The 13,369-nt window shown below is 42.4% G+C and overlaps 1 protein-coding gene across 2 annotated transcripts in view; it reads right to left on the bottom strand.

Moving 5' to 3' along the window:
• The window catches only part of MTHFD1 (methylenetetrahydrofolate dehydrogenase, cyclohydrolase and formyltetrahydrofolate synthetase 1), a 71,854-nt gene that overhangs the window by 18,160 nt on the left and 40,325 nt on the right, over positions 1-13,369 (bottom strand). For both annotated transcript variants that reach the window (XM_009006152.4, XM_035260705.3), the window contains exons 14-21: positions 12,137-12,244; positions 11,930-12,004; positions 6,443-6,545; positions 3,555-3,631; positions 2,429-2,569; positions 953-1,021; positions 548-659; positions 309-448 (exon numbers count right to left, since the gene is read on the bottom strand). In XM_009006152.4, coding sequence (XP_009004400.1) covers positions 309-448; positions 548-659; positions 953-1,021; positions 2,429-2,569; positions 3,555-3,631; positions 6,443-6,545; positions 11,930-12,004; positions 12,137-12,244 — 825 coding nt within the window. The remainder of the gene's footprint in view (positions 1-308; positions 449-547; positions 660-952; positions 1,022-2,428; positions 2,570-3,554; positions 3,632-6,442; positions 6,546-11,929; positions 12,005-12,136; positions 12,245-13,369) is intronic.

Genomic DNA, 13,369 nt, shown 5'->3' with positions numbered 1-13,369 from the left:
GAACATAAAACAGTTTTTTGTGGGGCTAGCCAAGCACACAGCCTTGGAGGGGTTTAGATATTGTCAGATGTTCTCCTCTGAAAGGTAGGCCAGGCAGCCAATTTTGGCCCTCTTAAAATGCTGAGTGCTGACAGTGCCTGTAACTCATCAGGTGGCCAACACAAGGGCTGTCTGCCCATCCCTTGCTTTTGCACCCTATCAATCACGAGGATAATAGCAGCTCAATCAAGAAACAGGCAGAAGTCATCCAACTTCCTTTTGGCCGATAGCACACTGCAGATAATCAGATGCTTCAACTCGCCACTCACTGTGGGGCCGCCCCCGTGCATCTTGAGAGCCCTGACAGTGGCGACAAGCACCACCACATGAGGGCGGAGGCCAGAATACCGGCATTTGATGTTAAAAAACTTTTCCATTCCAATGTCTGCTCCAAATCCCGCTTCTGTCACTGCAAGTAAGGAGGAAAGCAACAGTAAATATGCCATCCCATTTCCCTGATGTTAAAAGAAATATACAGTCTATTCATTGGTGTTGCAAAAACACTAACCTACAAACCCTTCCGGGCCAACAAGCTTGAGTGCCATCCGGTCTGCAATGATAGAGGAATTGCCATGTGCGATGTTGGCAAATGGGCCAGCATGGACAAACACTGGAGTGCCCTGTGGAAACCAGGACACCGTGAGCTGAGCTGCCAATCCTGCTTCAAAGTGGGATCACACACTCAGGGTATGGAATTGATTTAAAATCAGAAGGAAAAATACTTCCCAGAGGGAAAATGCAAAGTCATCGTTTTTATTTCAGTAACATCCCAGTCACAAGTGTGAGGAAGAATGGGAAGAAAAGAGATGAGCAAGTGGGGAAGGTCTTGACTACCCAGGTTAAGTGTGCTTTATAACCACTCTGCTCTGACTGTCTAAAACCAATTCAGGAAGGCAGGAGTCACTCTGCTCACCTCCAATGTCTGCATGAGATTGGGCTTGATTGCATCCTTCATAAGCACTGTCAATGCACCACTCACCCCCTACAAAACAAATGTGTGCAGCGTCACCTCCCACCAGCAAAAACAACCAACCTTCTGAAACCAACATTTGACATTCTAGGCTTTCCCATGTTAGTCATCTTGGACCAATTTGTACTTTCACCTGAACTGGACCATTCATGGTTTTTTTCTGGATAAACTATGAAGTTACCAATTATTTTAAGCAGAGAGAACAGAAAGAATAAAAATGACATTCACCTGTTAATTTCTGGAAAAACATGTAACTCTGGAAACAAGCATCTCAATCAAGCTCTGCTGCTGACTGATGTGAGAAATCCATTTTAGACAAGTTTAGAGCATGTAAATGCTCGTTCCTAGAGTACTCAGCTATTTTTAACTCTGGTATCTGGGCAGAAATGGCTATAAATACCAAACTCAATATATGTCTCCCAAAGCTGAAACTGCAGTATTACCCAGGAGTTTAATACCAACTCTTTTTTTTGGAGACAGAGTTTTGCTCTTGTTGCCCAGGCTGGAGTGCAATGGCACAATCTCGGCTCACCACAACCTCCAGCTTCTGGGTTTAAGTGATAAAACCCTCCTGCCTCGGTCTCCCGAGGAGCTGAGATTATAGGCATGCACCACCACACCCAGCTAATTTTGTATTTTTAGTAAAAACAGGGTTTCTCCATGTTGGTCAGCCTGGTCTTGAATCCCGAGCTCAGGTGATCCACCCTCCTCGGCCTCCCAAAGTGTTGGGATTACAGGTATGAGCCACTGTGCCCGGCCGTTCAATACCAACTGTTAAACATCAGTTCACTCATTAAGCCATCAAAGTAAAGCTGAACTAGCAACCAAGATAAAGCAATAGTACTCTTGATGTTATCTGCAAATTGAAGTCATACACCTGCTCTTGGAGATGCCCACAGGATGAAGATGTTACTCAAATCACCTGGAACTCTTGTGATCCATTGCTAGAGCATACCACCTATTATTCACTCTGATGTACTTTTTAGGCATTTCATACTTATCTTGTAATTAGCAAAATTTGATTAAATTGGTGAGTTAGTTGGAACATTTTTTTTTTTTTTGATACAGAGTCTCATTCTGTCACCCAGGCTGGAGTGCAGTGGTGCAATGTTGGCTCACTGCAACATCAGCCTCCCAAGGAGCTGGGACTACAGGCGCTCGCCACCACACCCAGCTAATTTTTGTGTTTTTAGCAGAGACAGGGTTTCACCATATTGGCCAGGCTGGTCTCGAACTCCTGACCACAGGTGATCCGACCGCCAGCCTCTCAAGGTGCTAGGATTTACAGGCATGAGCCACTGCACTCAGCTAACTGCAACATCTTAAGTAGAACATTACATTTTGTCATTAATAACTGCTGAAAGACCCTAGAACAACAAGACAGACACGTCGCCAAGCCTGGCATGCCTGGGTACCCACCAGATCTTCAGCACTGATGGGCTCTCCTTTCTTACTGGATGCCACCACCATTTTGCCCAGTCTTTCTCTCATGTCTTCTAGAGAAGTGGTGAGAGCCAGGACAGCCATAATTTCACTGGCCACAGAGATATCAAACTGGGCCTGTGGGCCAGGAAAAGAAACAATAGCAAAAACTTTGTGTTAAACCAGAAGTATGTTCAAGTCCTTGATGGTAGCAAAAGGAAAAAAAAAAGTTTGAACTGCAAAAGTTGTCCTTTTTTACATCTCAGGCTTAAACAAAAAGCTTAAAAGGATAGAATAATAGAATACTACCCAAAATACTTAATGAAAATAATCTTCTAAGAGCAAAGAAATTTTAATTATTCCAAGACCCTGAGTTGTCTTTTTTGAGACAGAGTCTCATTCTGTCGCCCAGGCTAGAGTGCAGTGGCACAATCTTGGCTCACTGCAACCTCTACCTCCTGGGTCCAGGCAATTCTCATGCCTCAGCCTCCCAAGCAGCTGGGATTACAGGCACATGCCTCCACGCCCAGCTAATTTTTGTATTTTTTCAGTAGAGACAGGGTTTCACCATGTTGGCCAGACTGGTCTTGAACTCCTGACCTCAAGTGAGCCACCGACCTTGGCCTCCCGAAATGCTGGGATTACAGCGGGAGCCAACATGCCCAGCCTTGAGTTGTAAATTTTTATAAATAAATATTCCAGTAAAAAGCTATTGTTTTATCCCTGTGAAGGCCACTTATAATGTGCTTACTGTTTCCTTCATATACGAAGGAACAACATGGTACCTCTCAGTACCTCGTGGTATTGTATATCAAGGAGATATACAGTGAAATGGCTACAAAAAAAGAAGCAATTTTAATCAATTTCTATGTAAGGATATTCACTTGGGGCTCTCCACCTCCAGGAAAAAATCCTGGGGGAAAAATACACAGGTGACACATGGGATTTATTGCAAAAGCTGTCAGGAGTGCTCAATGCCACACACCTACTCACTTCCATTTTAAAAGGGAGAAGGCAGAACAACACCTGGCAGTATTAATCGTATGAGAGAGGATGGAGGAGGAGAGAAGCGCAAGATCTAGTGCCTCTGAACTCATTTCCTTGGAAAGGGACAAGTTGTTACCGTCCGTGTGTGACCTTTCTCCGTTGGGGCCTGGCCAATTGTGATCTTCCTCAGGAATCTATCATTGGTATCCAACACTACAGCAGACAGGCAAGATATAGAACGATTTTGAGTAAAAGGACCACAAAGTTAAAGGAAACAGCAGAGTTTTAAAGCAATAAGTCTAATTTAACGATTGTCTATCAATATTTGACTTCAAATTTGATAGCAAAGCTAGAATATGTGTGAAAGTTAAGAAATCGTGTTCATATACCATAAATACACAGGACTTATTTTTAAAGCAAAGGAATGTGGGGTGGCTTGGTTTTATTCCATCTAGAGAACAAACAGTTAACTAGAAATCTGGAATCTATTTTAAAGCATATTCCATATTATAAGAAAAACAGAGCAGTCTACATTTTTTTTCAAAAGACTGAGGTTTGTGTTGTTGTTCTGTGGGATGATGACTCATTGACTTTCCACCACCCTAAGAAACATATGAGCCATAAAATCAGGGCAAGTGCAAGTATCTTCTGAAACATGCTGGGTGCCAGGCCTAGTCTGGAAATTTAGGAAATGTAGCACACTTAGCAGAGATAGTTTCTATTCTGATGACAGAATATCTATGCAACCGTATAACCACGGAAAATGTGGCAAAGCTCAAGCAACTAACCAACTAATGACTTCCCAGGACTGACTACTGTTAATATTTTAGCATACCCTCCATTCTGGTTTTTTGTATGTGTAGTGTAATAGGAAATATATATTTGACCTTTGTCATGGGTTCCTGACACAAGGCTCATAGAGCTCTTGGAATTCCAAGTGTGATAGGAATGTCTTGTTATTCATAACAAACTCCTTTTGATCACACCTGAGTTTACACTAATAAGTGACTTACGGTAGGTCTCCAAGACAGCCTCAGGAAAGGGCTGGTCACCAAAAAGACCAAGTGATTAGAGGACTGGAACTTTCAGTCTCATCTGCCACCCCCTGGGTAAGGTGTTAGGGGATGGAGACTAAGTTGTATGAAACTCTTGAACAACATGAATTGATGAGCCTCTGGGCTGGTGAACACATCCGGGTGCTGGGAGAGTGAAGCACCCTACGCTTCTCTTCCATCTGGTTGTTCTGAGTTGTACCCTTTAATAATAAACCATAAACACAACTGAAATGCTTCTTCCTCAAGTTCTGTGAGCCATTCTAGCAAATGAACCGGAGCAGGGGGTTGTGGGCAGGCTCCAGCTTATAACCAATTGGTCAGAAGCGTAGGTGACAACCTGGACTTGGATACCTGTCTGAAGTGGGGGCAGTCTTGTGGGACTGAGCCCTTCCCCTGTGGGATCTGCACCAGACAGTGTCACAACTGAATTAACTCAGAGGATAGTCAGAATCCACTGGAGAATTGAAATGTTGTGAGAGAGCAAAACTACCCATCTGGTGTCAGAGTGAAGTACTGAGAGTACTGTGAGTATAGAGAGGAAACAGGAGTTGCCATTTCAGTATCAAATGCAAAACAATATCAAAGAAACACAAAATGAAATCGATCCATATTCTTATTAATTTCATCATTGCTGGTGGCGAATATGTTTTGGAAGAGAGTTTTTCATCTTAGATACTGGTGAAGAAGTATGAGAATATGAGAAGCTCACAGAGTACAAATTTGCCTATATATTTTGTGGGGTTTTTTTCTTTCAAGATGTTTTCTATTTCAAAATTAAAATAATTTCAAAATAAAGAAAAAAAATCATAAAATGAACAATAAAAAAAAGCCCAGTTCATACTCTAAATGAGTCAAGGAGAAGCATTTTTAAGGCACTTGATAACATGCCAAATTATTTTCCACAAAGACTATCACAATACAGTGTCTTATATAGCAATCAGACACACACACATACCTCACTTTTGCTGTAATGTGCTGTTAGGGCCAACCCTTATTTTTTAAAAGAAAAAGTATCAGGTTTCATGTAACTAATATTTCTGTAAAACACTGGCCAGTCAATAGGCGTGATTGCCTCTACTTTCTTAGAAAGCATGAATGAGACACGAAGCAAAGGAAAAGTAAATTAGATGCTAAATTTTCAGAATGGACCGTTAGCTTATTCCTTATAAAATATTACACCTTTTGTCTAAAGCTATTGAAGCAAAGAAAGAGAAATACCAGTGTGGTTTTATTAAGAGTGTCATCTTAAAAATGCCATTAGCTAGCAACAGCTATTGAGTCAATGAAAATCATAAAAACATTCAGTAAATTGGCCTTCAGCTGCATTATGCATGAGTGGATGACGATTCCTTCTCAGCAGTGATACAGAATAGAAGGCTGCACTGTCGATTCAAAGTAAAATCTAAGCTACGCTAGTTGTGCACTGAGAAAAGTAACATATGGCAGTGAAGCCAGGCAACCTACTTACTAAATTGGTAAGTATTTAAACCTTGAAGGCTACCTAATACGTTATAAGAGAATTTAATAAAATGAAGTAAGAAGTGATTAGGTAAGCTAAAGAACTACAGGAAAAATCAAGTCACTTATGCCACACAAGAGTTCTGAGAATAAAGGTCACACATGATTCAAGAAGTGATTAAACATAATTTCTCCACTTAATGACACTAAAACTTTTTCCATAAAATGAAATTTGTAAAATGTTATTTTTGGTTTAACTACCCACATTTCAATCAACACTGAATAGCCAGCAAAATGTTCAACTGACTGAACAAAGAGAGATTTGATGAGAGCTAATGAGAAATACTGAGAGAAGTGGCAAGAAAAAGAAATAATGTCACCATCTTGGTCATGTCTTAGCTGGTATGGAAGCTTCTGAGCCTCACATTTTAACAACTCTTCTGGAGGGTGTGGGGTGTGCAATATAGCCAAAACAAACACTGCTTATATCCTGTATATCCTGCTCTGGTACCTCTTTGCCAAGTTATGGTTTCTGGATCAATGTCCAGTCTTGCAAATCGGTTTATCTCATCATCTGTCAGTGTGGTAGGGTCCGTCTTCTCAATGCCTAGTCTCTGAAAGGGTAGGAAAATGAAAACATGAAATAAGACAAACAGAAGCACGACAAACGTAAAACAAAAATTTTAACCCCTATCTCTAAACAGAATCCCCTCTAGGAAATGCAAACCATCTTAAATTCAGAAGGGAAACTGTGAAAGCTGGGGGTTATTTCCTACTATCATCCTAAAAACAGACATTGCAAAAAATTATCTCAAAAATATGTTGAGTTTATTCAAGAATGAGAGATGAGGATTATAACCTGGGATGCCACAAATATGCCTCATGAGGGAAGAGAAGCTTTTATTAGCAAAGAAGGAAAGCTTCGGCAGTGCGCGGTGGCTCACACCTGTAATCCCAGCACTTTGGGAGGCTGAGGCAGGAAGATCAGCTGAGGTCAGGAATTCGAGACCAGCCTGGTCAACATGGTGAAACCCCGTCTCTAGTAAAAATACAAAAATTAGCTGGGCATGATGGTGGGCACCTGTAATCCCAGCTACTCAGGAGGCTGAGGCAGGAGAATTTCTTGAACCCAGGAGGCAGAGGTTGCAGTGAACCGAGATTGCACCACTGCACTCCAGCCTGGGCAACAGAGTGAGACTCCGCCTCAAAAAAAAAAAAAGAGAGAGGGAGAGTTTTAGGTAGACTGCTTAGAAACAGAGTTCAGGTCCAGGCCGCAGTGAGCCATGGTTGTGCCCCTGCACTACAGCCTGGGTGACAGAGCAAGACCCTGTCTCAAAAGCAAAACAAAACAACAACAACAAAAAATATAATTCATTGCTCCCAGAAGCTGAAAGCCAGAGTTGTCAATTCATTGGTGCAGATGCCATTATTGGATAAGTGTCCTTTCAAGAGCATTTTATCTGAATTACTGCCATCCTAAAGAATGTCTAGTGATAAGTCTTGTCATGGAAACATAACTATACATGTGAAATGTGCAAGCCGTGCAAAGCAGGAGATGTGTGAAGCACGTGAAGGGATTTCTTGTGGGGTTTTATAAAGTCCTTGGAAACAATTTTGTTTTTGTTTTTTTTTTTGAGACAAGGTCTCACTCTGTCAATTAGGCTGGATTCTAGTGGCCCAATCATAGCTCACTGCAACCTTGAACTTCTGGGTTCAAGGGATGCTCCTGCCTTCTTAGCCTCCAGAGTAGGTGGGTGTAACTACAGATACATGCCACCACACCTGACTCATTTTTTAAATTTTTTGTAGAGACAGAGTTTTGTTTTGTTGCTCAGGCTGGTTTTGAATTCCTGGGCTCAAGTCATCCTCCTGCCTTGCCCTCCCAAATTGCTGGGATTACAGGCCTTGCAAACAGTTTTTATCACAGACACGTAAGTATGAACCTCCACTTCTTTGTGCCTCCCAGCTGTTTTTTGTGGGTCTGACAAAAGTGCTTTTCTCCCAGTATCTGCAACTTTCACATTACTCACACAAGTATTATTAACATGTTTGTCCCTATAACTGAGCACCAGAAGTATTTCCCTAGGCCTAGACCTAAATAATCATAGAATCACAGTGACCAAGAAGTGTTGTAAAACACATATGCACTTCCTAATTTACCAAACCCAATTTCTTTTTGTTTTTGAGACGGTCTCACTCTGTCACCTAGGCTGGAATGCAATGGCACATCCTCAGCTCACTGCAACCTCTGCCTCCCAGGTTCAAGCGATTCTCCTGCCTCAGCCTCCCCAGGAGCTGAAGTTATAGGAGAGCGCCACCATGCCAGCTAATTTTTTTTTTTGTATTTTTAGTAGAGATGGGGTTTCACCATGTTGGTTAGGCTGGTCTTGAAATCCTGACCTCCAATGATCTGCCCACCTCAGCCTCCCAAAGTCTTGGGATTACAGGTGTGAGCCCCCACACCTGGCCCAAACCAAAATTATTTAAAGAAACGGCAATTTTGCAAAGTGCAAAGCTTTTTCAGTCAGACAATTGAGAATAATTCAAATGAAATTTTAGGGAGGGCAGAAATAAATATCAATAAAAATTAATATATATCACTTTTCCATGCTTTTTATGTAGGAAAAGTACTGACTTCTGTCTGTTCCCAAAAGCACCAAAAGGGTTTTTATTTTCCTACTCACAGAATTTGGCAATTTTACACATTTATGGTATATACCCAGGTCACATCCTGAAATGAAAAAAAACTGCTTCTACAATCTGTTAGCCTTTTCTTCTAACTCATGGTAGTTCCGAGTGAACCCAGCAAGCCTCACTTTCTCCATAGTTTCTTTCCTTTGTTTTTTTTTTTTGAGATGGAGTCTCACTCTGTCACCCACGCTGTAGTGCAATGGCACAATGTTGACTTACTACAACCTCCACCTCTGCAATCAAGCAATTCTCCTGCCTCAGCCTCCACAGCAGCTGGAATTATAGGCATCCAGTAGCTGGGATTACAGGCATCCACCACCATGCCCAGCTGATTTGTTTTGTATTTTTAGAAGAGACGGGTTTCACCATGTTGGCCAGGCTGGTCTCGAACTCTTGACCTCAGGTGATCCACCTGCCTCAGCCTCCCAAAGTGCTGGGATTACAGTTGTGAGCCACTACACCAGCCTTTAGTTTCTTTCCTTAAATTTTTAATTTTTTTTCTTGAGACAGGGTCTGTTGCTCCGGCTGGAATGCAGCGAGCGTGATCTCAGTTCACTGCAGACTTAACTTCCTGAGCTTAGGTGATCCTCTAACCTGAGTTTCCCAAGTAGGTGGGACTACAGGCGTGTGCCACCACACCTGGCTAATTTTTGTATTTTTTAAAGAGACAGGGTTTTACCATGTTGCCCAGGCTGGTCTCAAACTCCTGGACTCAAGCAATCTACCTGCCTCCGTCTCCAAAATGCTGGGATTACAGCCTCGTAATAAATGATGCGTGCTGCTTATTATCAACAATGGTTCTGGCCGCATGAGCCACCGCACAGGGCCCAGTACTACTGTTGATACTAAGCAGCACATACCATTTATTGAATGCTTACACATGCCATGCTGCTCAAAGATATATAAAATTCCTTTCCTTCTTCAGTAAAATTACACATAAATATATATTGAAATTTTATTTTTAGAACTCTCTGTGGGCCCAGTGCAGTGGCTCCTGCCCATAATCCCAGCACTTTGGGAGGCCAAGATGGGAGAATAACTTGAGTCCAGGAGTTCAAGACCAGCCTGGGCAGGATGATGAAACCCTGTCTATATTGAAAAAAAAAAAAAATCTTCAAAAATTAGCCAGGCATGGTGGTGTGCACCTGTAGTCCCAGCTACTTGGGAGGCTAAGGCAGGAGGATCACTTAAGCCCAGGAAGTGGAGGCAGCAGTAAGCTATGATTATGCTACTGAACTCCAGCTGGGGTGACAGAGGGAGACCTCATCTCTTTAAAAAAAAAAAAAAGCTGGGCTCAGTGGCTCATGCATGTAATCCCAGCACTTTGATATGCAAAGGTAGGCAGATCGTTTGAGCCCAGTAGCTTGAGACCAGCCTGGGCAACACAGCAAAACCCAATCTCTACAAAATATATATATCAGGGCATGGTGGTGCCTAGCTGTAGTCTCACCTATCCAGATGGCTGAGGTGGGAGAATCGCTTGAGCCCTGGAGTCAAGGCTGCAGTGAGCTGTGGTTGCACCACTATACTGCAGTCTGGGTGACAGAATAAGACCTTGTCTCAAAAACATAAATAAACAAGCTGGGCACAGTGGCTCACATCTGTAATCCCAGCATTTTGGGAGGCCATGGGGGGTGGGGATCACCTGAGGTCAGGAGTTGGAGACCAGCCTGATCAACATGCTGAAAACTCATCTCAAAAATACAAAACAGCTGGGCGTGATGGCAAACACCTATAATCTCAGCTATTCAGGAGGCTGAGGTAGGAGAGTTGCTTGAACTCGAGAGGCAGAGGTTGCAGTGAGCCAAGATCACACCATTGCACTCCATCTTGGGTGACAGAGTGAGACTCTGTCATGAATGAATGAATGAATGAGTTTGAGACCAGCCTGGACAACACAGCAAGACATGGTCTCTACAAAAAATAAAATAAGAAATTAGCCAGGTGTGGTGGTGTGTGCGCCTATAGTCCCATCTGTTCAGGAGGCTAACATGCGAGGATTGCTTTGAGCCTGGTAGGTGGAAGCTATAGTGAGCTGTGATTGTGCCTCTGCACTCCATCCTTAGTGACACAGAAAGACCCTGTCTCAAAAAAGAAAACATAAAACAAAACACCTCTCTTTTGCTATTCCTTAATGGTCATACCCTCCCCTTCATCCATAACCTTTAGCATCTACTGATCTGTTCTCCAGCACTATAGTTTTCTTTCTTTTATTTTGAGAATATCATATAAATGGAAGCAGGCAATATGGAAGCTTTTGAGACTGGCTTCTCTCACCCAGCATAATGCCACTGAAATTCATCCAAGTTGTTGCCTGTATCAATAGCTCATTTATTTTTATTGTATGGAAGTACAAGTTTGTTTATTTAATCATTCATTGAAAGACATTTAGATTAGTCCCAGTTTTTGGAAATTATTAATAGCACTGCTAAAAACATTAATGTACAGATTCTGATACGAACACAGTTTTCATTTATTTTGGGTAAGATTTTGGGTCAGGCGGTATGGTGTATGCTTACTAACTGTATATTTGTTACAGAAATTCAAATAATAGATATAATCATGCTTTTAGCTCTTTTTTTTTTTTTTTTTTTTGAGACGGAGTTTCGCTCTTGTTACCCAGGCTGGAATGCAATGGCGTGATCTCGGCTCACCGCAACCTCCGCCTCCTGGGTTCAGGCAATTCTCCTGCCTCAGCCTCCTGAGTAGCTGGGATTACAGGCACGTGCCACCATGCCCAGCTAATTTTTTGTATTTTTAGTAGAGACGGGGTTTCATCATGTTGACCAGGATGGTCTCGATCTCTTCACCTCGTGATCCACCCACCTCGGCCTCCCAAAGTGCTGGGATTACAGGCTTGAGCCACCGCGCCTGGCTGCTTTTAACTCTTTAACACAGACCCTTAACTATTCAGGGAAAGGCAAGTATTGTTTTACAGGTAAATAAATGGAGAAACAAGTTATTTAACAAATTTGCTTAGGGTCCCAATGATGTAAACTCCAAAGGCTGCTATGCTGCCACAATGGCATCCTGACTCTTGTTCATGTTATAAAGGAAGTGTCAGTTTTCTTCTTAGCTGAGAGCAGGCTGTCAGTGTTCTATTTATTCCAGACTAGCCACTTCTAATCTATAAACAAGAAATAACCTCTACCATTAATCTTTGCTATGTATATCGTAACTTTAAGACTATAATTACTGATGTAACTTGACACAAAATAGGCTACTCCAAGGAGACTCTTATGTCCTAGACAATAATCAGATTCCAGATTCCACACAATATAAAAAAATCTAGAAGGAAAAAGCTTACCTTTAACCTTCGGATTTGGATATCAGAGAACTTTCTCACTCCATTTACTGATGGCACCAAACGATTAAAGAGAGCCTTAAAGAAAAAAGGGGGCTTTAAAATGAGAGGAACCCCATTGCTTTGCTACCTGCATCCTCAGCACCCAAGAAACCAACATCAGTACTTTCAAAAGTGCTCAATGGGGTTCAAGCGGCTTCGGCATCCTACCTTGTCTGTCTGGGTCAGTTCATGAAATATCCGAGCATCAATGGCCGCAGCAACGAGGTTATTAGCTGCAGTGATGGCATGGATGTCACCTGTGAGATGGAGATTAAACTACAAAAGAACAGAAGCCACATCAGTCTCCCGGCTGCTCTATATCTTTCCAACTTTCATTCTATTGCAAAGCTCAATCCCTATTTTAAAGCCAATGAAATACTGAAGGTTGGAGATCAAAAAGTCCAAGATGGTGCCAACGGAGGAAGAAGAAAAAAAAAAAGAAAAAGTGAAATATTGATGGCAGCCCAGCTAGTAGACAAACACCCAACATAGGGAGTTCCTGAAAACATAGATGACTGGCTGGGCACGTTGGCTCACAACTGTAATACCAGCACTTTGGGAGGCTGAGGCAGGTGGATCACTTGAGGAGTTCAAGACCACCCTGGGCAACATGGTGAAACCCTGTCTCTACTAAAAACACAAAATTAGCCAAGTGTGATGGCGCACACCTGTAATCCCAGCTACTTGGGAGGCTGAGGCAGGAGAACATGGGAGGTGGAGGTTGCAGTGACCCAAGATCACACCACTGCACTTCAGCCTGGGCGACAGAGAGAGACTCTGTCTCAAAAAAAAAAAGAAAGAAAAAGAAAACATAAATTATCTGTCCCCAGAAGAATCTCCTCCCAAATATAGAATGTGTAGTTTTTCCAAAATGAGATGTCCAGAGACCACAAACACCATGCCACTGGATCAACAGTGCAACACTGGGGACACTTTGAAACAGCAAAGAGGTGTATGCCGGAGCAGCACCAAGCCTATGTCTATGCATTGTTCCCATTTCTGCAGTTACTACTCCGAATTCCCTGTGTTGGTACCTCCAAATACCATGTAACATTTGGTCAGTTGTTTATAATGATCATTAACACTGAAAGCCTAAGTTTGAAACCAAGCTGTGTCACAAGTCTGCAAATTAAGATGTTTTCCCCCTAGGTGTTGCTTCTGCTTAGAAACAAGTCATTTGTCTAAGAGCTGTACAAAAAAAGGCTAATCTCCAGAGAGAAAAAACTATAATAAAGGATCTAAGCTGGGTGCGGTGGCTCATGCCTGTAATCTCAGCACTTTGGGAGGCCAAGGTGGGCAGATTAAGAGGTCAAGCGTTCGAGACCAGCCTGACCAATATGGTGAAACGCCATCTGTACAAAAAATACAAAAATTAGCAGGGCGTGGTGGCATGAACCTGTA

The sequence above is a fragment of the Callithrix jacchus genome, chromosome 8, assembly GCF_049354715.1.
Source record: "Callithrix jacchus isolate 240 chromosome 8, calJac240_pri, whole genome shotgun sequence".
Lineage (NCBI taxonomy): Eukaryota > Metazoa > Chordata > Mammalia > Primates > Cebidae > Callithrix > Callithrix jacchus.
This window is presented reverse-complemented; position numbering and strand designations above follow the sequence as displayed.